The 27,989-nt window shown below is 45.6% G+C and overlaps 1 protein-coding gene across 1 annotated transcript; it reads left to right on the top strand.

Annotated features, from left to right (window-relative positions):
• On the top strand, positions 1-27,953 carry CKMT2 (creatine kinase, mitochondrial 2). The gene is made up of 10 exons (XM_060009215.1): positions 1-33; positions 15,326-15,497; positions 17,000-17,198; positions 18,640-18,735; positions 19,194-19,415; positions 21,065-21,150; positions 22,101-22,224; positions 23,272-23,406; positions 24,828-24,953; positions 27,686-27,953. The coding sequence occupies exons 2-10, from the start codon at positions 15,346-15,348 to the stop codon at positions 27,803-27,805; spliced, it is 1,260 nt and encodes a 419-aa protein (XP_059865198.1). The 5' UTR covers positions 1-33; positions 15,326-15,345; the 3' UTR covers positions 27,806-27,953.
• Positions 27,954-27,989: the final 36 nt, after the last annotated feature.

The following is a 27,989-nucleotide window of genomic DNA, read 5'->3' as shown; positions in this document are numbered from 1 at the left end:
AGAGGCAGGACGTGGGAGACTCCCGACTCCAAGGTCAGTGAGGCAGTGAAACTCGGCTTTATTCCTCCAAAGTGGGGTTACTGCTAGAGCCAGGGTGGGGCCTTGTGAGCAGCGGACCCAGGGCTGTAGGCCGGAACCTGGGCACTGCTCCTGTGTGAAGACGTCATGGTAACTCTCTAAAGAAGCCGGCAGAGCGTCTGTCCTTGGCTGAGCCATCCTGCGCCCAGGAGCAGGTGGCCATTCCGTGGGACAGCTGCGCTCGAGGTGCTGGAACCGTGTCAGCACCCTGCTTGCGGTGCCTGTTTTTCATAGTGAATCAGGACTTTTTCTTGATGGAAAAAAAGAAAAAAATCTAAATGCCACTGAATTGGGAACTTTAGCCTTCAACTTCCTTTCCCTTGTAATTTGTAGAAACTAGTTCATTAGTTTTGAGAATGGTTTCCCTCAGCAGCATCAAAAGAGGTGCAAATCAGTGACTTGGGGTAAGCTAACTTAAAAATGAACATTCTGGAGCCCTGGAAAGGAGCTAATTACTGATTGGGCCAGTAGCTAGACCTGATTTAAATTGGTTAATGTTATTGCTAGAGATTGATTTTTTTTTGTTTGTTTGTTTTTTTTTTTTGCGGTACGCAAGCCTCTCACTGTTGTGGCCTCTCCCGTTGCGGAGCACAGACTCCGGACGCGCAGGCTCGGCGGCCATGGCTCACGGGCCTAGACGCTCCGCGGCATGCGGGATCTTCCCGGACTGGGGCACGAACCCACGTCCCCTGCATCGGCAGGCAGACTCTCAACCACTGCGCCACCAGGGAAGCCCCTAGAGATTGATTTTTTTTCCCTTTTATTAGCATTTTGAGATTGATTTTTGAAATCACTAACCCATTAATAATGAGCCAAGGAACTGTTTTCCCCCCACTGGAGGTAAAGATGCTGTAGAATTGACCTACGTGTATTTCATCTCTGGCAAAGGACTGTTCTATGCTTGCTTGCTTGGGTTACTGTCAGCCCTGTTCCTGTCCCTTGAGTGGGTGACATCTCTGCCTTCGAATACTCTGCTGGGTGTGGAGAGTGACATTCACCAGAACAAGGCAAAACCCTTCGGCCCTCCTCCGCGCTGCCCTTTAGACCTTCCCTTGAGCATTGCCCTGTCTCTGACCCACACAGGGTCAGGTGAAATCACCAGAGGTGGCAGTTCATGGCCTCATGACAAGGCTACGCTAGTTCACCTGGTGGGCTGTTTCCAGAAGTGCCACTTTTCCTATCTGCAGCTATCATGCTTCCTCTGTTTCTGAGCTAGTGTCCTTGGTCTGTTCTCTCTGTGCTCATGGAGAAGAACATGACCCCCACCAGAACTTGGCAAAGGGGCTTCCTGAGCCTCCCAAGCAGGCTCTTACAGGATATCTGGGCGTTATTAGGCTGTGTGAGCACTCCACTTCCTCTTCTGCTTTTGTAGACACCTTTCCCAAAACCCCAGCCTTTAGAGCTAACCCTTCTGTGGGTTAAGGCACTGTTCCAGCAAAGGGCACCAGCGTCACATGCACCCATGTCACCCACTCGAGGGACAGGAACAGGGCTGACAGTAAGCCAAGCAAGCAAGCAAAGAACAGTCCTTTGCCAGAGATGGAACACACGTAGATCAATTCTACAGCATCTTTACCTCCAGTGGGGGGAAACAGTTCCTTAGCTCATTATTAATGGGTAAGTGATTTCAAAAGTCAATCGCTAGCAATAACATTAACCAGTTTAAATCAGGTCTAGCTACTGGGCCAATCAGTAATTAGCTCTGCCAGCTTCATGACCAAATCTTAGCCTTAGACAGTGGGCCAGAGGCCAGGTCAGTTTTCCTAAAGGGCTGGATGAGGCAAGTACAGGAAATGTGGGGTGAGGGTGAGATAAGGAATGGAGAGTCCTGGGTGTTCAGAGGCAAGAGGAGGATTGCTTCTGAGACACACTTTGCCCCTGGCTCAGAGGCACTGGGTTTCCATCTCTGCCACAGCTTAGAGAAGGAGCCATTTGTCTTCCCAGAGGGAATCACGTGGGACCCTGCGTCAGCATTCTGGGAGTTCCTGCCCCTGAGCCAGGAATCCCACAGGGAGCCTGTCTGAAGGTGACTGCTGGAGGTCACACCCATTCCTGCCTGGGAAGCCACAAGGGCTCCTTTCCTTGGGCAGGAAGGAGGGTCCCACTCCTTTACAGCATTTCAAAGGACTAGATGGTTCCTAGCTTCCTACTTTCTTGTAAACAACTTACCCTTGAGAGGCGAACCCGGTCATGGTTGTATGTCTTCATCACCAGGAGGCCTAGGAAAGACCTCTGTTTTGCAGGGAAGGACCATAAAGCCCTCTGCTTATGACTTTCTACTTGTTGAATGGAACAGGAATGCCCAAGGGTGCCTCTTAGGGTACCAGTATAGCCGGTGGTGGCGAAGTAACTTGAACTCTTTGCTCCCTTAGAACTGGGAAGGAAAGCCATTCTCTGCTGGCCACGAATGGCATCATAAGAATTTGTTCAGAGTGTTCTGTGGAGCTGGTCCAACCCCAAGGACATCTTCTGTTTTGGGGTGTCTCTCTGGAGGGAAAGCTGACACGTGGTCCTCCCCCGGTCTTCCTTTGCCCTCCAAGGAACTCAAACACATGGACGCCATTTACAGCTGGACCAAAAATAACTCTGAGTCAGCAGAATGGTACCTATGGCATCTCCATCCAGGATACTCAGGACGATCAGGAGGCTCAGAATTGAGGCCATGACAGAACCTAAGGCCTCCACATCTTAGGATGTCACAGAACCAGACAAAACCCTTAAACCAGGACCCAGACTCCCAGTATGCCTGCCTGAGACAGAGATATAGAGCTCTTGGGCACAGTGACAAAGGGGCTTAATGTGGTGGTTCTTGTGTTTTAGTGGAGAGGGCAAGTGTAGGAATACCACAACACTGTTGCTTTTGGCTGTGATCTTGCACCCCGTACTGAAATCTCCCTGGCTTGGAGCCCAGCAGTTCTGCCAGGTTTTAGCCCTATTGCTGTAAACAGTTATTTTCAAATCAAGAGTCATGAGGTATTCCAAGTTAGGGAAGCTGAGGCAGACAGCTTCTATGGGGTGAGGGCTAGAGACTACCTCCCTCCTCACCCCTGCAAGCCCTACTTCTGGAGGAGAGAGGAGAGAGGAGGGGAGGAGAGAGAAGAAAAGTCCATGCCCGTCTCCTCAAGAGAAAGGCAGGCTGGCGCAGCAGCCCCTGCATGGCTGACAGGCGCTTCGGGCACCTGGCGTCAGAGTGGAGAGGGTGAAGGAGCACCTGGGATCTGGGCCACTTCAGCAGAAGCCTGAGGACGGGAAAGAGAGCAGGCTTGTAACATCTGGGACTCTGGGGGAGTCACATGCCCCGAGGTGATGGTCCTGTGTCTAGTAGCTGCTGTGGTAAGTGCATGTCTGCGGTCTTGGGAGCCTAAGTGGAGGGATCTGTGTCACTCCCAGGTCCTAAACCACAAAGGTGGTTTCTCTCCAGTTGCTGGTCTGTGCAGGGCTACCTGTGAGGTGCTGTGGTCTGCAAGGAGCCTGCATCCAGGGCCAAAGACAAGCCTAGGTTCAAATGCCAGCTTTATCAAGGTGCTGACCCCAAGACCTGGGGCAGGTCCCTTAACCTCCCTCTGTTTTCCCCATCTACAAAATAATGCCTACTTGGAAGGATTGTTTCAGAGACTGAAAACAGTGTTTGTAAGGACCTCTTGCAGGATGCATGGCTCATGCTAGGAGTTTAGTAAATGATAGTTAAAAAGAAAAAAAGACAGTAAGGTTTGACTGGGCATGTAGGGATGGAAAGGACATTCCAGGTGGAAGGAAAGGCCGGGTAAAAGGTCAGAGTCTGGAAGAACTTGGGAGCCCAACTGAATAAATCCATTTTGCGAACCCTGATGCTGGTTTTCAGAGGATGAGCAGTGGATCGGAAAGTATATGATGGGCTCCTTCTGGAATCAAGTCTTGTCCTCAGATTACAAAACAGAACAATTAGGTGAAACACTTTAAATGCTAAAAATGTAAACTAAAATCAACATTCAGAGAAGGGGCAGACCAGTCTGGGATGACCAGGGGTGGCTGTGGGGAGAGAGTGATAGCTGTCCCATAGGCTTAGGGTCACTAGGGGGAAGGGACTCACATTTATTCAGTGCGTACTGTGGCCTGTCACTTAGTCCTCACAACAGCTCAGGGAGAGGTCTCATCAAACCCATTATAGAGAGGGAGTTGCTGAGGCTCAGGTAGGCAATTCATGGGCTTCCCAGACCTAACAGGGCTTGGGAATTGCCTGTGCAGTTTATACAACATACCTGTGACGGTCCCATTCTTGCCACTCATTCAAAAGATGGAGCCTGGAAATATGGATTTTTAGCACACTTCACAGTTGATTTTTTTTAGCTTTTAATTTATTTATTTTTGATCATAAAGGCAACCCATGTTGATTTTTACAAGTGATGCAATACAGAATTCTACTAAGAGAAAATTAATAATCTGCCTACTCCAAGTCTGTTGCTCTGAAGTAATGCTTTTTGCAGTTTGAAGAATCACCTTTAGTACTTTTCTTGATGTTCTTACAAATATATGCAAATACATATATACGTATATCATTGTTACAAAATTGGAACCACTCATATTCATTACTCTGCAAGTTTTTTTTCCCTTTTAACCTAAGACTATGGCAAGACATGCATCCAGGTAAAGTGGAGGCAGTTTTAACTGATTCTTTAATAGCTGTGGAATATTCCATTGTCTGAATGTGTCACATTTAATACAACCCTCCTCCCTCTGATAGACAGGTTTCTTCTAGGTTTTTTTTTGCCACTACACATAGTGCTTCACTAAATATCCTTGTGCCTCTCTCCTTGTATACTGGCAGCTCTATTTTTTTTTTTTTTAGAAATTTAGCCTTTTTTAAAAAAAATTAAATTTATTTATTTTATTTTTGGCTGCATTGGGTCTTCATTGCTTCGTGCTGGCTTTCACCGTTTGAGGCGAGTGGGAGCTACTGTTCGCTGCAGTGCACGGGCTTCTCATTGTGGTGGTTTCTCTTGATGCGGAGCACAGGCTCTGAGAGCGCGGGCTTCAGTAGTTGTGGGTCGCAGGCTCAGTAGTTGTGGCGCACGGGCTTAGTTGCTCCGTGGCATGTGGGATCTTCCCAGACCAGGGCTCAAACCTGTGTCGCCTGCATTGGCAGGCAGATTCTTAACCACTTCGCCACCAGGGAAGCCCTGGCAGCTCTGTTTCTGCAGAACAGATTTCCAAAGTGTGATGCTGGGCCAGCGGGTATGCACATTTTTATGTTAATTGACGTTTCCTGGTTCACTTTCCAAAATGGTTGCGGCAGCTCACAGAGCAGTCCAGGTGATTCTGATCACAGACAGGGAGAGAGGAGAGGGCCACGCAGAGCTGCTCCCCCCTCACCTCCTGCCCCTAACTCTCCCAGCACTACTCAGCAGGAGCCTTTTAGGACCAAAAGAAGACCCCACCTTGCCCTCTAGCTTGGGCCTTTATTTACCTGTCTCCCCAAGAGCAGAATTCCTGACTTGGAGCAGCTAGGTGTAACTTGTCCTGCAGAAAGGCTCTTAGAAGACATCAGGGCTGAAGGAAGGGAGGGTGCCTGGGAGCAAGCTGCAGGCGCAGTGGGGCTGTGGGCTGGAGAAGAGAACTAGGGCTGGCCTATCAGGGATACACATCCCTGCAGGACCAGGCACCCCTGCTTGGCCGAGTACCCCACTCTGGACTAGGGGGCACCTGCGTCCTCAGGAGAGAGGGGGGCTGAGGGAAAAGGCTCTGTCTTGGGTGAGCAGACCCAGAGAGGCACTAGGAGACGGCCTGGCCCAGGAAGTGGCCTGATTAAGGTGCAAGACAGAGGGTCTCAGGCAGAAGCATCCCAAGGAAGAAGCCTGCTGTGGATCCAGGCAGGCTCTGCAATTGCCCCACACCCAGGAGGTGCGGGCTTCCTGAGTCTCTGGGGGATGCTCTCAATGTGTTCAGTAGGTAACCCTCCATCTGTCAGAAGGAGCAAGGGAGCCCTCAGCCCCCCTGCCCTTGAACGAAGCCGAGTTCCCTGCTGCTGAGGTGAAGGGAGAATGTTCTCAAACACGCTGTGGGCAGCCTGTAGAGTTGACCTCTCAAAAGGAGTGCACAGTGATAGTAACAGATGTGAGCAGATTTTCAGCCCTTCATAAGTGCCAGGCCCCGTTTGGATTTGCCCCTAGTAGCTGCAGGTGTTCTGGAATCTAGAATCAGTCAAGGTTGTCCCCACATCATGGGTTTTCTCTGGACCTTTGGGGACAGGCAGCCACTACACATCCTAGGTAGATTCAGTCCCAGTGTAATTCAACTCTAAATTTCAGGGGAATTATCTGCTATAGAATCTCCCCAGAGCCAAATTTGGATGAGTGACAGTGGTCCAGGACGCTTTGTCCTCATCCAGAAGATTCCGGACCTAGGCATAGAACAGGGCGTACAGTTAGCCTTTCTTCCTCTCTTCCTTTCTGCAGCATTCCAAAGTAGATTAAGTGTGGTGTGGACTGAGGGCAATGGCCATTCTCCCACCTGGAGGATGGCTGGAAGGCAGCCGGCCATAGAGAGGCGATGCACCAGGCCTCTATAGTCATCTGTTTATGCATATGGGTGTGCGGTGTCTAGTCATTGTTTCTGCTCTGATCTTTTGCAGTTTGTGTCTGGGTACTAGTCCCAGGGCAGGTGGAAACAAGTAATACCTCAGTCTGATTAAGACCAGGCAAGCTCCCTCAAACAGTATAGCTGAGTGATCTGGGCCAGCTCCAGGCCCTCCCAGGGACTCCCATGGGGCTCTGGTTCCCCTCGAAGAACACTTACCCTTTGCCTGGTAGTTGCCCAGGTCGGGTGCTGGTTAAGAGCATGGACTAGGAAAAGAGACCACTGGTCTTGAATCCCAGTATTGCCACTCACAAACCGTGTGCTTCTGGACAAGTTATTTTACCTTTCTTTACCTCCATTTGCTCATCTGTAAAATGGGGCTAATAAGAGTATCAACCTCATGGGTCTGTTGTGAGGATTTAATGAGGTAATAACCATAAAGCTAACAGAACCATGTGCCCAGCATAAAGTAAATGCTACACGAGAATTTTCCCCTCAGACTGTGAGCTCTGTAAAAGCTGCCACATAGTAGGCACTTAAATATTTATCAGACAAACAAGTAAAAAGATACCTATCCTCACCATCTTATCATCCTGTCTTGCCTCTCCCTCCATTATTGCCCACTGTGACCCCTCTCCCCCAGAGCACATCAGTGTCATTCACGGTGACCGTGACCCACACTGCCTGATGACCTCTGGAAGTCTGTGGTCACTGGTGTTCCTGGAAGGTGGAGGAAGCCCCGAGGGCACACCCTCTGGTTCCTCTGCCCCTCAGAGCTGCCCAGAACGAGGCCTGTGTGCTGGTTGGCTGTTTGGCCCCCCCAGTTATCCTCTCTCGAGCCCTCTCTGGAAACCCTGATTGAGAGAAACGATCCAGTATCCCTGAGAGAGCATAAAGAACCAGAGGCAGCTAGAAATATCTGGCAACTCCATCCAAACATACTGTAATGTTGTTTGTTATTAAACCTGATAAGTAAAAACAGGATCTTCATTTAAATAAGAAACTACTACTGAAACTCAATACATGTGATTTCTCTTTAGCTGTGTGACCTTTGGCTGTCAGTTAACCTCTCTGTTTTTGAGGTCCCTCATCTTTGACATGGGGCAAGATATCTGCTTCTTGGGGTTGTTGTAGAGAAAATACTTGGCACTTGAAAGTACTAATTTTCCCCCCTTATTAAGATATGAAATGATTTTTAATAATTCCACTTATTCTACAGTGAAATGGGTTGCTCTAGGAAGTGGTGAGATCCCCATCACTGTTGCTATTTAAGGAGGGCTGAAAGGAAAGGATTCCTGCATTCGGGCTGAGCTACATGACCTCTAAAGTCCTTTCCCACCCCAGTGTCTCTATGGCTGTTCGTTCACTCACTCATCCAGCATTTTCTGAGAACTTACCACATGCGGGCCAGTGGGCTTGAGAACCAAGGAAAACTATGACCCAGTCCTGTGGTCTTTGGGTCTTTTCTCTTACATGTGCCAAGTGCCAGGTCAGCTCTGAGTGATGTCCATCCTTGACCTGAGCCCTGCTGAGCTCCCGACACCGTCCTCCCCAGTGTGTGGGAGAGGGAGATAACAAAATGAATGCTCCCTTCCCTTTTCTTAGAGCATTTCCTTTAGAAAACTTGTAAATTCTGTCTCTGCCCCTTTGAGATGTATTTAAATGTTTTTCAAAGCTAAGTAAGCTTCCAGCCAGCTTAACAACCCAGGACTGTCTTTCTCCAAGGCCTGGGAGCCATCTCTTTGAAATGTAAACACCAGGAAGATCGCACCCCAATCTCCCAGGCTCAGTGGTAAAGACCTGCTGTCAGAGAGATGGGAACAGCTCATTTTCCCTTTGGATAAAGGCAGTTAACTAACACAAACGGCCACCCCAATGATCAGGTGAATTTAGAGTGAATTCTGTGTGACAAATGGTGCTGTCATGTCCTCTCACTTGAGTTACCTGAAGAACAGGCGTAGGTGGGTCCTATCTGCACGGCTCTTTAAGAGGGTGAGACTTTGTTCTGTCTTTCCAGTCTCTTTAGCTGATGTGCATCACAGTCTGGTTTCGTGCTTAGTCAATAATAAAGCTGTTTTCTTTCTCTCCTCTGTCTTTTGGAGAGAAATTTCTGGGTGTCGGGAGACTTAAATTTCCCCGACACCTAGCACTTTCTCTTCATCTGACCCCTCCTTCCCCACCTACTGCTCAGTCCGAGAAGGATCCCTGGAGGAAGGAAGGACATGCAGTGATGCTTCATCCGTTATCTGTGGGGTAGCATCCGCTGGATCACCCCTGGAAACCGCCGAGGATGGGCTCAGTGGGCTCCCAGCGGGGCAGCCAGCCTGTCATGGCTGAGAGGTCAGGAGCCTGTGCTGGGCTACCCTGGCTCAGGGGCAGCTCACAGAGACCAGGAGCCTGAGCAGGGAAATGCTGAAAACCTGCCTACCAGCCTCACTCAGTTGCTTTTATGATAGGATTTCAAAATCAGTAGCTGAAAGGGACGTGTTTAGTGTTATGTAAGTAGATTTTTTTCTCAAGTTTTGATCCAGGAAGCTAGCTCACAAAATTGATTCTATATTGGCTTGGATACCAGGCCTGGGGCTTCATAGCAGATTAAAAGTGAGAAGTACTTGGGAGTAAAGGAGCCAGGTTAGTAAGGTGCCCTGGAGAATAGCCCAGGGAAAAGAACCCATTCCCTTAGACCTACATGCATTTAAAAGGAGATACATAGGAGGCTGGTATGATATCCTCCTTCTGGAAATCAGGCAGAGCACTGCTCACAAATAATTATGTAAAGCCTGGGAGGAAGTGTTTACTGAGCAGCTACTATGTGCAAGGATCTGTGGCAGATGAGTTCCTGTCCTTGAAGATTTTACCCATCAGCTGGGAAGATAATCCGAACATAGTGGGGAGTTCCCTAACATGACAGGAGATACAGGACAATTGAGTTCACCAACAAATGTCAAAAAACTACGCAGCTCAAGTGCAAGTGAGTGAGCAGCCCGTGAATGCTTTGGGAACTCAGAGAGAAAGCCATCACCTGAGGCTAGAAGGGCACAGGGAGATTTTGTGGGGACAAGGCACCAGGCTGTGGTCCAGTCAGACAGGGAAAAATGGACGGCAGAGTCCTAGTTGAGGGGCAGTAAGAAGCAATACTTTTACTAAAACAGTAACAATAATTTTACTAGAACCAATTAGTGTGGTTTATTGCATTAGCACAAAAGTACGGACAGAAAACTGATATCTTAAAAAGTAATATCTATATTAGAATATATATATATGTGTGTATATATATATATATGTATATTTTCAAGTTGAGATTGTACAGGCTCTAGAGCTGTCAATCCGAATGTCGGGCCAGCCCACTGGGTCCTAGGTGTTCTGGGCCTCCATGACAGTCCCTGAATGTATGTGCACATGTGCTTGTGTGAGCCTTCACAAAATTCTGAATATGAGCTTCTTTAGTTGACATTTGCCTCTTTCCCCCCAAATAGATCAGGATTCCTCTCCCAGGGAACACTGGCTGCTGGTCTCACAAGGCTGAGGGAAGCTGGCTTCTCAACTTCTCTGTTGCCCATGTTCCTCTCCCCCCAGCCCTCTGCTCCCCCATCTGCTCAGCTCTCTGATCGGCCCCGTTTTCTAGCCTCACATCGCCCACTCAGTTGACACCTGCTCTCCCACATAGATCTGGCAAAGAGAAGAGCAAACGCCAAAGCCTTGATGTGGCGCCCACAGTGAGGGTGTCTGGATGCTGAAGCTTTTGTACCTGGAGAAACACCACAGCTGTTCCAGCCCCTCATCTCCTCTCTCAAGTGATCTCTTGACAAAAGAGTTCAGTGTGTTATGCTAATACTAGGGGCATGGAGGGAATGAAAAAAATTAAAAAGCTTGTAAGGGAGCTTCAGATCTCTTATGCTCCAAACTTTTGTTCCAGTGGTTTCACACAATATACTGATTTATAGAACTACTATCTGTGGAAACTAGGCAAAGCCAAATACTGACCCCTTCGGTGGACACAGATTACCTCTCACATGCCTCTCTCCAACTCCACTTGTTTATGCCGCATGTTACCATCTGTGCAAATAACAAATCAAGTCTCTCCTGAGCAGGAATTTTAGCTGTAGATGGTGCTTATGTAAGATTGGGGCCTCCTGGGTAACAGAGGAATCTGTAAGACAAAACAATGTCCTGCCTGTGCAGCTTTTCAAAGACTAACTTTTAACATGCAAGAGAGAGTTAGTTTAGTCATGAGGAAAAGTGATTTCATTGCAAGCCTGGCTTTGGGTCTTTGGGGAGCATGGCTCAGCCGTTGCCAAATTACTACCCTGTTCAATGAGACCCTTGTTTCAGTCTCATACCCAAGTTTATCGATTGGGACCTCAGTAGAGAAATTCTATGTCTCACTGTATCTTGGAGAGAGAAAAACATAGAGTCAAAGAAACAGGAATTCTTCACCAAAGCTTTGAGTCTGTGTCAATTCTCTACAAGGAATCAAAGCAGGGGTGCTCTGAATTTCAGCTCTAGGATTGCTCGTCTTGCTGCCACCAAAGCCTCCACGGGCTTATTACCATGAATCATGCATCACTGCCCAGACACCAGCATGATGTTAGAACTCTTGGATGTTAATATTATTTCCAGAAACTAAAATATGGATATGATGACATTTCAAACATTAATGTTCTGAGTCAGACACCTACCCACAGATCACCCTTACAAAGAGGAAGACCTTTAAAGACCACCAGTGGTCAGTGGGCTGCACATAGACACACTCCCTCCTCTTCCTCCTGACTCTACCTCTTTGGATTTATCTTCTCAAACATGCTGATGTGAACACCTGTCAGTGCTAAAGCCAATTAAAGAAAGAAAAATAAAAGTCAAGCTATTGAGCCAAACTCAGAAACCAACGCACTTCTTATTAACTTAGGGCTGGCTTAAATTTTGACCCATCTAGAGTCTGGAAAGAATTCAGGCAACACTTCCTTTACTTTGGTGAGTTCTGTGGTAAAACTCATAGAAGACAGTATTGCCTCTCTGCTTGAAAAGCAGATTGGAGGGTCTGGAAGCAAATATGACAGGTCTGAAAGATGTAAGTTAGTGTCACCTGCTGTGTACGAGAGCCAGGAAGCCTGGGTGCTGTTCGTTGAGGAACACTAACCTACTCTTGGAAGGAGATGGACAACAGCCCAAAGTCTAGTAGGGAGCAAAGAAGTACATGTGATGAGATGAATGTTGGGCCATTACACATCCCTAGAACGACTTTGAGAAATGGCCCATTTATCTTGCCTGCTGATTACTAAAGTAATTCCTGTTGTCTTTACGATGGAGGGAATTGTTTTTAGAAATGACACCGAGGAAAGGCTGTCTGATAATCTGATTTCCTGGGCTAACGTAGAAAAATAACTTCCTAATTTTTTTCAAGGACTTTGATGCTTTTAGTTGAGATGTTCGAATTTCTCCCTAGCTCAAAAAATGTTAAGTAAAGACTTCCAGGTGGAGATCCTGGAAGCACAAAGTTGATGGACCCATCCCAGTTCCCAAAATGCAATCAAGGAAGAAAGTGGACCTCAGAAGGCTACTCTTAGAATTGTGCGTAAGGCCATGTCGACCTCACCTTATTAGAGGAGTTTATCGTCTGCTGGATAGCCCAGGTTTTCATACCACAACCATACTCTCAACAGGCTCATTGCAGTCATCCAACCCACCTGTGCTTGGAGAATCTTGTAGCAGAGCCTTGGTAATCTTCTAAATACAAGGGGAAAAAATTCCACCCTTCCTTTATTTGGGCATCACAGAGACCAATATAATGAGAGAGTACTAAGAGTTACCTGTTCTATTGTTCTCCACTCAACAACCCATGATAAATAGCTCCCCACTGGGTGATACTGTGGATTAATTGTCCATTCTGATTTCTGGGCAGTAGCAGACACAGCAGGGTATCTGATTTTCATCCCTGGTGATATTATATAAATATTTATCTTTTAAAAATATATTTATTTATTTTTGGTTGCATTGGGTCTTTGCTGCTGCACGCGGGCTTTCTCTAGTTGCGGCGAATGGGGGCTACTCTTTGTTGCGGTGCACGAGCTTCTCATTGCAGTGGCTTCCCTTGTTGCGGAGCATGGGCTCTAGGTGCACCGGCTTCAGTAGTTGTGACTCGCAGGCTCTAGAGCACAGGCTCAGTAGTTGTGGTGCATGGGCTTAGTTGCTCCACGGCATGTGGGATCTTCCCGGACCAGGGATCGAACCCATGTCCCCTGCATTGGCAGGTGGATTATTAACCACTGCACCACCAGGGAAGTCCCATAAATAGTTATCTTGATTTATACATGTTCTCAGTTTTGAAAGATAGTTTGACTGTGTCCCCAAGTCTGGTTGATAATTATTGCCTTAGCCCCGTAAGGACACCATATCTCTGGCTTCCATTATTCATTGTTGAAAAATCAGCTGATGTTTTTTCTTTATAGATGAACTGTCTTTTCTCGCTGACTGCTTTTGATATCTTTGTTGCTAATATTCTGCAGTTGACTGTTATTTAGGTATTGTGGATTATTTTAATTTTGCTTGACTTATGTCATGCCTCTTGAATCATGGATTTTTGTCTTTCATCAGTTGTGGAAAATTATCAGCCATTTCCCTTGAAATATGGCTTCTCTGTTTTCTCTATTCTGCCTTCTGAGGCTTCCATTAGATGTGTATTTGATCTTGTCATTCTATCCTTTATACCTCTTTTATCGCATATTTTCCATTTTCTTATTTACCTGTGCAACATTCTGGATAATTTCTTAAGATATACCTTCCAATTCATTTATCCTGTCTTCAGCTGTATTATATCCATGGTTCATTCCAGTTCTCTTTCAAATCAGGTTTATTATTCTTAATAGTCTCTTGTTGCTTGCTCGTCATTGTGATTCCATCACTTATTTCTTTAAACATTCCGCATAGAGCTAATCTATATTCTTGTCTGACAATTCCAGTATCTTCAGTCATTGGAGGTCTGAATCTGTGGCCATTTCTTCTGCTGACTCCCATTCATGGTGCCTCCTTGTGTGCTTGGTGATCTTTGACCAAGAGCCTATTGCTTGATCTTACTCTGTAGGGAAGCAGGGCCTAAACTGAGTATACCTTCCTCAGAGCAGATTTGAGTGCATTTCTGCTGGAGGGCTCCTGACCCTGGACCACTTTAGCCCCTTTCAAGGGTCCTAGCTCAACTGGGTAGTCTTAGACTCAATTCCCCACCTCCCTGCTGGTATCCAGACCTTAGTATTCAAATGGACATCCACTCTCAAGATAACCCAAACCTGAGCTCCAACACCAACTCATTTGGGGTGAGCAAAGTAGGAGAATGGTCCTTAGAGACTTTGCAACTGCGAGTAATGATTAGTCAAATCCATTCCACCTGCCTTCACCAATCAAGGTTGTCTTAAGACTAGCATCTCCACCAAGCAGCTCCTAGCCTAAACAATAAGATGTTTGCCTGAGTTATTTTCCAGGAACGTGGACTCAGCTGTGTCTAGTTTAAGCGGAGCTGGTTATAACTAGATAGGACCAGCAACCGTCCAACTGGGCATACATGGATGTCAGTGACCTTTTGACATAGGAGGGCTGAAAACTCTACCCTCAGAACCTGCAGAGGTGTGTAACTTTATTACACCTGTGCAAAACAACAATTACCAAACCTTTTCCCAATCATCTTTCCCCACACTCCCAGACCACCCTGCTTCTTTGTTATCCCATAAATACCCCAAGCCCATTGCTTTCAGGGAAGTGGTTGTGAGATTTGTTCTCCCATCTTCTCCCTTGGCTGCCTTGTGAATAAACCCTCTCTTTGCTGCAGACCTTAGTGTTTCGGCATTTTGGCTTGTTGTGCGTTGGGCAAAATGAAGCTCGTTTGGTAACAACTTCCTCCATGCCTTACAAGCCCAGCAATGCATTCTATTCAGGGTCTAGTTGTGTAGCGGCAGAGTGCAAAAGAGCACCTGGGCTGTCAAGCAGCCAGATGTAGAAATCCTCTGGGTTTTTCCCGCTATTAGTGGAGAAAATGGCAAGGACTGCAAGCAGTTTGACATTCTCAGTGTCTAAAAACCACCCAGGTAGGGGCTCCCCTGGTTGCGCAGTGGTTGAGAGTCTGCCTGCTAGTGCAGGGGACACGGGTTCGAGCCCTAGTCTGGGAGGATCCCACATGCCGCGGAGCAACTAAGCCCGTGAGCCACAACTGCTGAGCCTTGCGTCTGGAGGCTGTGCTCCACAACAAGAGAGGCCGCGATAGTGAGAGGCCTGCGCACCGTGATGAAGAGTGGCCCCCACTTGCCACAACTAGAGAAAGCCCTCGCACAGAAACGAAGACCCAGCACAGCCAAAATAAATTTAAAAAAAAAAAAAAATAATTAAAAAAAAAACTACCCAGGTTTTCCTAAGCAGTGTGAAGGGGACTGGGGAGAAAGGAAGAAAGAAAAACAAAACAACGAAACAGGCTAAGTCGCCTGCAGTTTTTCTCTTGCCTGTTTTTCTCTGTACTGTGGTTCAGGGCCATCCCGTAAGGCTAATTCTCAGCTTCTCTGGAGTTCCCTGGTGGTTCAGAGGTTAAGCATAGGCACTTTCACTGCGGGGGCCCGGGTTCAATCCCTGGTCGGGGAACTAAGATCCTGCAAGCTGTACGATGTGGCCAAAAATTTTTTTTAAATAAAAAATAATCTTTAGCTTCTCTGCTTTCCAGACACTCATCCAAGAGAAAGGATGGCCAGTACCTTCTCGAAGTTGCTAACTGGCCGCAATGCCTCTCTGTTATTTGCTACCTTGGGCACCAGTGCCCTGACTACTGGGTACCTGCTGAAACGGCAGAACGTGTGTGCTGAGGCCCGGGAACAACACAGGCTATTCCCTCCAAGGTAAGTCCTCCTGGCTTTAAAACGACACCAAAATGCCAGCCAGAAATATGCTTTCCTCTGCTGAAACTGTCGGCAGAGGCCCCTCTTTTTGCCTCTGAGGGTGACTAAATCAAATGGACTCATTAAGCACAGTGACCTGTGGCAAATCCAGGGATGTGTAGTGTCATCATTCCTGCCCAGAGCTTGAGCTCTAGTGGAATAGTAATAACAGTCGGAGCTAACCTTTGTTGAATATGTGTAGGCGTGTTGAGCACTTTACGCAGAGTATTCTATTCCTCTTAGCATCCCTTTGTGATGAAATGGAGGCTTAGGAAAATTAAGTCGTGCCCAAGTTCACACGGCTGGTGCAGCCAAATGTGAACCCAGGGACCTTGATTCCAGACTCATGCCTCACTCATGCTGTACTGCCTTCTGGAAAACGTGATGCGACAGCACTGATTTTAAGTATCAGCTTCTTTGCTTTTTATTTTATTTGTTTTCCGGCCACACTGTGCAGCATGTGGGATCCTAGTTCCCTTACCAGGGCTCAAACCCATGTCCCCTGCAGTGGAAGCGCAGAGTCTTAACCATTGGACCGCCAGGGAAGTCCCTAAGTATCAGCTTTAAAGGACCTTGCAGAAGGGAAGCAGAGAAGTGGCATGAAGATGGACTGTTTTCTCCACCCTGGGGACCTTGTCATGGCTGAGACGTCCCACACTGGATAGAGCTGGAGTGGATGCTGACTTTAAGGGATTCCGTATAGGCAGCTGTGCATGAAAGAGACAAGGAAAACCTGAGTTGTTTCTCAGAAACATTTACTGGCTTTCATGAGAATTAGGAACTCTGAGGGAATTACTGGCACCTACCGTATACCTCAGGAATTCCTTATGTGAGATTACCTGTGTTTGAGCCTGTGGTGGTCTTGAATCCTCTATTCTTCAATGAGTACATATCCCAGGGTAAGGTGGCAACCCCCCATTTGATTTCTTTCTATGCATTATTTCAACAACTATTTACTGAATGCCTGTTTCTATAGGCAGGCACTGTTCTCAACAAAGCAGATAGTCATAGTTTGCATCATAGACAGAGGACAGGTAAATCAATGAATTTCTGTGTAGTTCTACCCACATGGTTGTTAGCCTCTATCACAGACCTAAGGGACCAAAATGTAGTTGTTGCAATTTACCCAAACTTCTGGGTGTAAAAAAAAAAAAAGTCTACATACGATTTCAATTTCTTTTCTAATCGTTTCACTCTATTTCCTCTTTACGTAAACATAAGCCACAGTCTGTGGGCTCCTGCTGCCAGCGTAATGGACTCCTTAGGCCGGGCCAGGTCCATCCCTCTGGCAGTTCAGGGAACTAGTCTTTAAAATCTGGCTTGCTTAAATCATGACCTAGCCAGTTTTCCTCTGCCCACTGGCTGAAGAGAGCCTGGTGGAAGGATGGCTGGCCAGAAACAAAGCTCTCGCATAGGCCCCTCGCCTCAGGGGCTGCTCACCGAATACCCCTCTCCTCATGCAGCGCAGACTACCCTGATCTGCGCAAACACAACAACTGCATGGCCGAGTGCCTCACGCCGGCCATCTACGCCAAGCTCCGCAACAAGGTGACGCCCAATGGCTACACCCTGGACCAGTGTATCCAGACTGGAGTGGATAACCCCGGCCACCCCTTCATAAAGACCGTGGGCATGGTGGCTGGTGACGAGGAGTCCTATGAGGTAAAACTCTTGGCTGCCGGTTCTGTAGTGTGTGTGTGAGGCGTGCTTTGGGTTCTCTCTGTGGGACCAACTTGCTGTTTTCTCAGGAAGGGCGCTCAGGAAGCCAGCTTCAACAGAACAGCTGCAGTGCTCTCTGGAACAGTGAGGTCTACAGCTTCCCAGGGACAGGGTTTCCTTTGCTGCTGCTGTAGTATCCCTCCCCACCGAGGAATGAGTTGCATGACCCAGCTCTCACAGCTTGTCAAGGGGATGAGTTAGTACAGAAAAAATACAACCTTTTAATGTTTTTATTGTTTGTGTATTCACCGATAAGGCATTAGGAGATGATGTGTTTGTAGCTGAACTTTATTGAGGCTGGAGGATGGTTCCATGTGTGTTTAGTTTGGGAATTACTGATTACACAGCCCCCTGTAGTCTTACTGAGTTCACTGAGCCTGTTGGAGAAATCCCATGATCTCTGCATCCTCATCCTGGGTCAGAAGCACAGGATGGTTTGCTGATCTGGAGCTCAGCCGCCAGAGCAGCTTCTAAATTACAGTAAAAAAAACACCCTCCAGCCCATCTCCCTCAGGTGTGCCCCCTTTGCACCTTCTGTTGCAGGGAGCTGAAGGTGATTCCCTGGGAAGGCAGCCGTCAAGAGGAGGGAGAGGGCCCCCTTGAATAGACTAGGATAGCAGCTCACTCAGGGACAGCAGTGCCCACCTCTGGGCTCCCAGAGTCCCAGACTAGAGCTGGCTCCCAGGACCCACTCCCCACAGCTCCCAAAGGCGGCACGGTGCTCTGTTTGACTTCTCTGAACCTTATTTTACCTAAAGGATGTTCCTGCAGTTTTTGGTTTTTTAAAAAGTAGATTTCACTTGAGATAGTTTGTGCTGGGGAAGGTCCTCACAGGGTAACAGGTCCCCCTGCTTTGCCTTAATTGCTGCTGTGCACTTTTCTTTCTATGCAGCTGGTTTTCCACAAATTTATTATATTGCTTAAAGTCTAGAACCCGACCATCCCTTTGGACCACAGAACTGCTTAGCTTTGAGCTGGCAGCTTCTTTTATCCCACAAAAGCAAGAGCTTCTGGAGAAAACCCTCAAATTCTTAAACACAGGATTTTCTTGCTCCATCTGATGGCAGTGAACTTGGCAGAATCGCTAGAGAGGAGGTTACTATGACAGAGTTCTGTAGCCCTGCCCTCTCCCAAGGGGCAAGGTGCCTCAAAGAGGTTTCCTCTGGTATATGCGACCTACTAGTACTACTACTAGAATTATTATCGTTATTATTAACCATCAATCCGGTCTCACACCTATTTCCTGCATGGTTGCACTGAGAATTTCAGAGAAGGAGGGCATCAGCTTTGGCCCTTAAGATAAATAGGAACAAATGATGAACCAATTCAAGTACTGATAGATGAACCAATTCAAGAGGAAACAGGAGCGTCGTCCCTCCTGCAGGTGTTTGCCGATCTTTTTGACCCTGTCATCAAGCTGAGGCACAATGGCTATGACCCCAGGGTGATGAAGCACCCCACGGATCTGGACGAATCCAAGGTAGGCTCCAGCCACCTCTGTACCTTCCCATGAAGCCAGCACTCCAGAGTCCAAGGTGAGGAGAACTGGAGAGAAGGGCCCCTGGGTCAGATGCCCTTGAAAGTTCCGTGATGGCCCTCCCACACCATGCTCCCTAGAGGGCCACTGAGACAGTCAGGAAGGTCCCAAAGTCTGTTTTTCTTACCTCCTACCACCAGCGTAGTGGTGGTCACTGAAGACTTTAGCCTTTCCCAGAACAATTCCTTTTTTCACCCCAAACCTAGCCAGGGTAAAGGACTGCAGACAGCGCTGTGTAAAGTAGCTCCTCCCTTGACTTCCCTCCAAGACCCCTCCCTGCCCCCAGAGTTGCCCGATGTGTCCAGCATGCACACGCGCTCAGTGCCCGGGGGTCCCCTGGTCAGCGGGTTGGAGGCCACTGTGGCCGTGGCGCTGCGGTAACCCCGCACTCTGCTCTGCAGATCACACATGGGCAGTTGGACGAGCGCTACGTGCTGTCATCTAGGGTGCGCACGGGCCGCAGCATCCGCGGGCTGAGCCTGCCGCCCGCCTGCACCCGGGCCGAGCGGAGGGAGGTGGAGAACGTGGCCGTCATGGCCCTGAAGGGCCTCAAGGGGGACCTGGCCGGCCGCTACTACCGGCTGTCCGAGATGACGGAGAAGGACCAGCAGCGGCTCATCGATGTGAGTGACCCCGAACCACGTGGGCTGCCCGGGGCGGGGCTGTGCCGAGAGAGCCCTGACCCGCGCGGGGCCGTCTCCCGCGGAGCTCAGACCCCTGCTCTGGTTGGGAGCTTGCTGGGGCTTCAGGCTGGTCAGTCTAAGGAAGGAAAAGCAGGCCTTAAAAGCTTAGGTCAAAAGTGGAGGAGGTCTATGGATAAAGTCTGCCGAGGAAACAATGGGGTGGTGGGTTGCCATTGCTGTGTGGGAGTGAGTGGAGGATCCCCGGGCTTGTTGATAAATAGGAACAGTTGGGTGTGGAAAATCCCGTCCGTGCCTGGAGGATGGTCTCCATTACCACACTCAAAGTCCAGGAAGCTAGGAGCTTCTGGAAAGGGAATTATCCAGGTGGAAGGCCTGCCCTGACTCACATTGGAGCTGGCCTCTGGGGTTCCTGCTGCCTCCACAGGGTCTCCACGGCTTCCCTCTAACACTAGGGTAGGCAAAACTCAAGTCCCTTCCTTTTTTCCCTGTAGCAAAGTTGAAACAGAATGGCATTTTCAAAGGTAACTTTAAACTCCAAGGAAAAGCGGAAGCAAATTTCTGTCATTTCAGAAGATGTGATGCCACAAAATATGCCCCATTTCCAAACCAGGCGGGCAACTGTGTGGTCTAGAGGCCTCAGTCTCCTGGTCCCCTCCTCTTGTTCTGGCACAGAACAAGCCCTCCTCTGCCTCAAGTAGCCACTTCTGGTTGCCAGGTTAAAGGGCATGCTGCTTCCTGGGCAATGATAGTCCATAAGCCTGGCCTGGCTCAGGTCTCCAACCCCTTCCGCTTAGAGGTTGTAGATCTTCCTGTGTCCTCTTTATTTCTGACTTCAGTGTAACATATGGTATCCATAGTCATATTCTTACTGTGTACACACAGTATTTTGATCTGATTTGGGTCTGCACAGTAGCATATTGTAGCTAGAGGCATACGTGGGAGTCATGCAGGTCTAGGTTTGCATCTAGGCTCTGCCACTTCCTAGCTGTGATAGGTTTCCTCTCTCTCAATCTGTTTCCTTTTCCTACCAAAGAGAATGATGACCTTTACCTCAGAGTGTTGTGAGGATTAAAGGAAATAAAAGTACATAGCATAGAGCCTGGCACGTAGTGACCATTAAATGAATGGTGACTATTTTTATTTACAGATCATTATTTTACATCTCTAATATTTTTTAATGGAAGGAATGATAATAATAAACCAACAATGCTGGTAACATGGAGAATGCAGCTGTATACAACACTTTTCAGGATAGCACCCCTCACTCACTGCCCACTCTGCCATTGCATGGGGTTGGTGCTGGTGGGGTAGACACACTCCATAGTGATTAAGGATCTCCATCTGGGCTAAGCCAGCGGTTTTCAACCTTAGCTGTACACTGGAATCACCTGAAAATAACTGATGTCCAGGCTGCTGCACCCAATGACAAGTCGGAATCTCTGAGAGATGGGATCTGGGCATTAGAATATTTTAAGCTCTCAGTTATTATAGTGGGCAGCCAATGCTGAGAAGCACTGCCTGAGAGACCGCAGCCATTATTAGTGAGTTGAAAGTTGATCACCTGACGTTTGCCATTGTGTCTGATCTCATCAGTTTCTTCTTTTTGCTTTGTCCCTTTGGGCCTGCAGGACCACTTTCTATTTGATAAGCCAGTATCCCCTTTACTAACTTGTGCTGGGATGGCCCGTGACTGGCCAGATGCCAGGGGAATCTGGTATGAACATAGCATTTTCACATTTGCATTGTGTGCAGACGTTCTCCTTCAGATCGCTGCTTGTCCTAACCTGAAGTTGCTGTGACCTGCGCTTGACAGCATGCCCAGCTTGAGCTAAATGGAGAAGATAGAGTACTTAGAAATTGGGGGTGGGTGTCTGTGTGTGTGTGTAATATATAAGTATAATGATGTTTCCAAATGTGCGGGAATGTTAGCTGTTTTGCATGAATTGTGCATGAGAAAAAAGACTTTCTTTTTAAGAAAAACTTAGCTTCATATTATTTGACCTCCCAGAGAATCTGTTTCATGACATTAAAACAAAAGAGCAGAAAATGAAAAGTAAATATTGAGGATTTAAGCAAAACTCTACAAGGAAGAGTGGCTATTGAGTGTACACATATTTTGTCTTGGCCAAGAGTCCTCAGGCCACTTTGATTCCTAAACCTTGGTAAGTTATTATGACACTATCCAAAGGAGCCCAGATCAAAGTGTTTGGGAGCAGCTGCTCAGTGGGGGTGGATAGGCGGGATCTATACAGCAAACATATGTGAAATCTTCTGCACCCCAAACATGTTGAGCTGCAGGTAAAATCTTTTTTTAAGTGCCACAAGATTTTGGTTGAATCTATTAGGAGGCAAAACACTCTTATTGGCGTCAAAGCCAAATGTTATAATGGCTGAATTATTGTCATCCTAGTCTGAGGAATGAGGGAGATTATGTTCTTGTTGGGCGAAAACATGACATCTTTGAGGGTTGGAGTTGGTCTTACTCTTCATTCTGTCAAGGTAACATTATTTTGCAGTACTTGTTCAGGCACAGTTAAGAGATTAGGACCATCTAAGGAAATGAGGAAGGTGAAATGAAGCAATCAAGCTACAGAGGTAATGGGAATTTTCATGTGTTGAAACAAATGTAATTAACACTCAACACAGTATTTCTCTCTTCATTAGGCATAATAATGACAAGACATTTCTCATCTGGATTAATGAGGAAGACCACACCAGGGTAATCTCTATGGAGAAAGGAGGCAATATGAAAAGAGTATTTGAGCGATTCTGTCGTGGACTAAAAGAGGTAAGATGTCATCAGAGAATTCTGAATAGTCACTAAAATAAAATCTCTTTGTTTTTCATTCTTGAAAAAAGATATTATGGTGACTTCCAAGATGGGGCTAATCTTTTCTAGGGATCATGGCACTCTTTTGGAGTGGGACTTCCAGGGCAGTGCTTCAAAAAATAAATGACTTTTTTTGTTGTTATTAGCAAGTTCCTATGCTTCCCTTCCCAATGCAGGATGGTTTAGAGAAGTCTGTGGATCATTAGTTATTTTCTGATTTCTTTAACAGAGATCTTGGCTGTTCTAAGCATAGAGACAGTATAGGATGCGCCTATGTTCATATGTGACCTGACCACAGCCATACTTGATGAGAATTCCTATATTCTCCTACTATGCTCATGTGAAAAAGCATAACAACTGACATTTATTGAGTGTTTAGTATGTGCTAGGTACTGTGTTCAGTGCTTTACATGGCTGATCTAATTTAATTGGACCATTTTAATATTGTGATAGAAGAAGTTTAATTTTCTATTAAAGAAGTACTGCAGAATGAAAGAACGAAATTTTGCCATTTGCAGCAACATGGATGGACTTGGAGGGCATTATGCTAAGAGAAATATCTGACAGAGAAAGATAAAAATACTGTATGATCTCACTTATATGTGGAATCTAAAAAAATACAACAAACTAGTGAATCAAACAAAAAAGAAGCAGCCTCACAGCTATAGAGAACTAGTGGTTACCACTGGGAAGACGGCAGTGGGGAGGGGCAGTATAGCGGTGGGGGAAAAAGGGTTATTACGGGATTATATGAAATCATGTGAGTGAAACTTTTGAAAATTGTAAAGAACTATAGAATTTAAAGAATCTTTCATTCAATAAAAATAAATTTTTATAAAAACTGCAGATAACTTTGCTTTTTCCTTTCCAAAAAAAGAAGTAGTACTATAAATTGACCTAAGTTTTATTCACGGCAAACATGCAGTACACACATCTTTCCCTGGCGTTTGGGATGTGCTGAGTGAATGGATATCTGAGAACTTCGTCATTTGTTCCCTGTCTTAGGTAGAACGCCTAATCCAAGAACGAGGCTGGGAGTTCATGTGGAATGAGCGCCTGGGATACATTCTGACCTGCCCTTCGAACCTCGGCACAGGATTACGGGCTGGTGTCCACGTTAGGATCCCAAAGCTCAGCAAGGTAACGTCATGCAGCCAGTGGCCCTGTTGGGTTCCACCAGGATCAGCTCACCTGGGACTGCTTTGTGGAGGGAAAAACGTCACAGCCCAATTCCTTAACCCTTAGTTTCTGCACTAATGAAAGAAAATGACGAGAAAACGTTGTTTGTCTCAAAAACGCTTGTATCCGTAGGATAAGAGTTTTAACGGGCTGTAAAAAAGGGAAGTGGCTTCAAGAACAAGAACTTTATTCTTTTTATTTAAGATTTTTTTTAATGTGGACCATTTTTAAAGGCTTTTTTGAATTTGTTACAATATTGCTTCTGTTTTATGTTTTTTGGGTTTTGGGCCCCGAGGCATGTGGGATCCTAGCTCTCCGACCAGGGATCAAACCCACACCCCCTGCGTTGGAAGGCAAAGTCTTGACCACTGGACCACCAGGGAAGTCCCAAGAACAAGAACTTTAAATTCTCCTTCATATAACAAGTCGGGATAGTTAGGCCGGCTGCTCCACTCTGCTCTCTCTCTCCCAATACAGAGGTTCTCAGACTCGGGCCTGCAGCAAAATCACCTGGAGGCTTGTGACAACACCTGCAGCACTTGCATTTCTCACAGATTTCCCGGTGATGCTGATGCTGCCGGTCAGGGAACTGCACGTGGAGGGTCACTGCCTTAGAGCGTTGTCCCCTTAGCGTGGTCACAGTCAGGCCTCACGCTCTAGCCTGTGGGAAGGCGAGAGAGCACGTGGGAGTGTCCGTGTAAAGATTTAAGATCTAGGCCTGGCAGTGGCACCCTTCACTTCTGCTTGTTCCATTAGCAAGAACCTAGCCAGTGGTTACTTCCTCAGCTCTCCTGTGGAAGAAAGGAAAAAGGATTCTGGTGGGCAACTAAGAGTTCTGCCACAGCACACCAAATGAATCAAATACTTAAAACAATTTTAGAAAATGTGCTTTTGGCCAAAAAAAAGTATGGTAATATTTGTTATTCAAAATTCCAATGCTAAGAAAATTATTTTTTTTAATTTTTATCGGAGTGTAGTTGCTTTACAATAAGAAAATTATTTGCTATGATTTAATGTCATGATTTTAATTATAGCAGTAACAAGTGTTATATAGATGAATAATAAACTCACCAACGCTGGCATCCAGATGCCAATATAGCAGTATAGAAGTTAATGACAGCTCTGCTACCTTCTACCTGTGTGTCCTTTTAGGCAAGTTAATTCCTCTGAGCCTTATTTTCCTCATCTGTGAAATGGGGGTAAAAGCAATACCTTCTTCATGGGATTGTTGTAAGTTCCAGCACAGGGCCCTGGTACATAGTAAATATATGCTTAATAAATATTAACTGTTATTACTTCTCATTATATGTATTTTCTAAGTGTGCCAAGGATGACAAATCTAGTTTGATTCTTAGGACACTAAGTATTATCCTTTGTCCCAGGATCCGCGATTTTCTAAGATCCTGGAGAACCTGAGACTCCAGAAGCGTGGCACAGGTGGTGTGGACACGGAAGCAGTGGCAGATGTGTATGACATTTCCAACATAGATCGAATTGGCCGATCAGAGGTAACATCTCTCTAACTTTCCAAACGTGAACTACCAAAATCAGCCTGGAGGAAAAGAAGCAAACTCAACAGCCTTTCCTTATTCACAAAATTCGAGACCTCCTCTTTGCCCATTGAGTCCTGAGTCATGTTAGCATTTCATTCTGTAGTACTTGTCTTCCACGCATAAAGGTAAGCACGATGTAAGCTGAGGATGTATAAGCAAGTGAAGGAATTCACAGTGGGACGGTTGTCACCTGCCTGCCCCCAGAGCTGTCCCAGCAATCCTGAGCAGCGGGAGTTCTGTTATGCTAAAGGACAACAGTCTTTCATCACTGAGTCAGAGAACACTGTGCTCTCTCTGAGGGGGATGAAATAGTGGATTTTCTCTTGATTCCGAATTTCCTTTGGTGAAGGTCACATACTATCATCTTCACGTTGACGTTTTTAGATACTTGATAGTTTGTAAAATTTTATGTTTAGGGCTAAAGATGGCAAATAAGGTATGCATGAGGTATGTGTGAGATTGTGCTCATCAAATAATCCTTAGGATTCTGTGAATACACAGGATAAATGGGATTCATAAACTATAGGTAGACCTGGAGTGATGCATGAGAAAAAGCACAAAGAGCGCATTTAATGAACATGGAAGCAGAATCCTAAGCAAATCCTGACCTCAGTAAGTCATCCCAGCTTATCTGGATGTGGTCCCATTGAACGTATTGTGCCCATCATTAATTTAAAAGCCGCTTATAAAACTCTTAATAACTCAGTGGCTGGTTATTAAATCTGTGGATTATTGGTGCTCTTTCTTCTTCCCTGCCATCTTTTGCATATTTCATTGCCAGTTGGTACTCCTACCAGTAAACTAAGGAAAGGAAAGGAGAAAACACTCAAAACAATTAAATCAGCTTGAGTGCTCCCAGCTCTGGTAAAGTATTGATACTTGAGGAAGAAGTAGATATAAATACTACACCTTCTGAAATTTGCTGAATATGGTGTAGTGAATAAAGAAAATCTGGGTCCTATCCCTGTCAGCTTCTAATATTAACTAGATTTTTAATACTGGAAAGCAAAGTACTCATCGTTTTTAGAAAACTGTAAGTCAATAAGTGATCATCTATAGGAGCTAGAAAAATTCCCAAAAGTATTAAAAAAAAAATAAAACCACTTGTTCAACCTAACAACCCTGAGATAACCATTGTGAACATTATTCTAAATTGCCTTCCATTCTTACAATTATTCAAAAAATGTTTTTTACAGAATTTAGTATTACAACATATTTGATATAACACAGCTTTTCCCAGTGTATTATAACATGAGCATTTTCCTATAATTTTATAATTCTTCAAAGAATATAAAATTCTTATTTTATAAATAAGATATATATAAATATTTTATAAATAAAATATAAATATTTAAATAAAAGAAATATAAATATTTTATAAATAAAATTCTTATAAAAGAATTTTTATAATTCTTCAAAACATATTGTTTAATGACAGCATAGTAAAGGTGGTCCATTATCTACTTAATATCTCCCTGATTATTTGAAATTTTGTTTGACTATCTCTGTACATAACTGTATGACCATCTCTATATATAACTCTAATCACAACTCTGATTAGTTAGTTAGAATATATTTCTAGGAAAGGTATTCCTGGGTTAAGGATGAGGGTCCCTTACTTATGACCAAGTTTCCTACCAGAAGATTTATACCAAGAGAGTTCCACAGGCAGTGAATGAGAGACTCATCACCACACCCTCATCAACACTGAGATAGGTCAGTTGGCTAAGTAGAAAATCAGTGTTTCTTTTATTAGTAATGACTAGCTTTCTGGCCCAACCCTTTCATAGGGCTTCAGTTTCCTTATGCGTGAAAATAAGTGGGGAGTGTACTAGACTCTGTCATGCCTAAAGTATGTTCAGCTGTAACACTTAACCATCTCTTCCATTATTGCTGTGCATTCTTGAGTTTTATCATGTATTTTAGTGCTGTCTAGAATTAACTAGTAATTCCTTTCTGTCTTAGTTTGGGTCCCTTTAGGAGCAGTGCAAATAATTTATTTGGGAGATGATTCCCAGGGAAAAATTCATAGGTAGATGTCCTCTAGTTTAAGAAAAACCAATATTTATAAACAAAAGTTCTAACATATATTTTTTTAAAGCAGGAATTTTAAAAAGTATATCTTAGTATAATTCACAGTTTCCTTTAAGTAGCACACTTGCCTGGTACAATACAAGCATTATTTAATTGCCAAACATTTGGGTTTAAACAATTTTCAGAAAGCCATTCATTGTGTAAATGATAATATCTGAACTATAGCATGTTTAGTACTCAGGTAGCTTAGTGGAAGGTCAGAATTCAAATCCGGATCAGAGAACATCACAAGGGTGTCACTGTGTAGTTTTACTTTAAGACAAACTGTTGTAACAGAGATTGATGGGGGAAGAAGTGTCTGAGATGCAAACTAATGGTTTTCATATTTTTAAAAAGTCCTTACACACAAAGCAGTAACTCCATCTTAACTGCAGAAAGATTGAGAGAAACCCTGTAATATCTCCGCTCCCCGTCCCTGGTGATAAACATCAGACACCTCTCCTCCCATAAAACGTTAGGGAAATAAAGAGAAGAAATTGTTACAGTCCATGTAACAGGGCAAGTTTTCATTTGTCCCAGTATTGTTCCTACGGATCAAAGCCTTGCATGTGTCTTCTATGCAAATTAATCTTTCATCTTTTTCACTGTCAAAGGTTGAGCTTGTTCAGATAGTCATCGATGGAGTCAATTACCTGGTGGACTGTGAAAAGAAGTTGGAGAAAGGCCAAGATATTAAGGTGCCACCTCCTCTACCTCAGTTTACCAAGAAGTGAACTTTCCCTTCCCTAATTTATAAATAATCTGTCTGCTGGTATGACAGACATAAAGAAATTTCTACTCTGAGAGTTTCTGTAGACTTGGAAAAATGTAAAACTGTAGGTCCTGTCTATCTTTACAATAAAACTCTCCTTAATATCTTCAGTTTGTTTCTCTGTTGTTGTTTTTTTTAATGCTACT

This window comes from Delphinus delphis, chromosome 3, assembly GCF_949987515.2.
Source record: "Delphinus delphis chromosome 3, mDelDel1.2, whole genome shotgun sequence".
NCBI classification, from domain to species: Eukaryota; Metazoa; Chordata; class Mammalia; order Artiodactyla; family Delphinidae; genus Delphinus; species Delphinus delphis.
The sequence above is the reverse complement of the archived record's forward strand: the minus strand, read 5'-3'. Positions and strand labels throughout refer to the sequence as shown.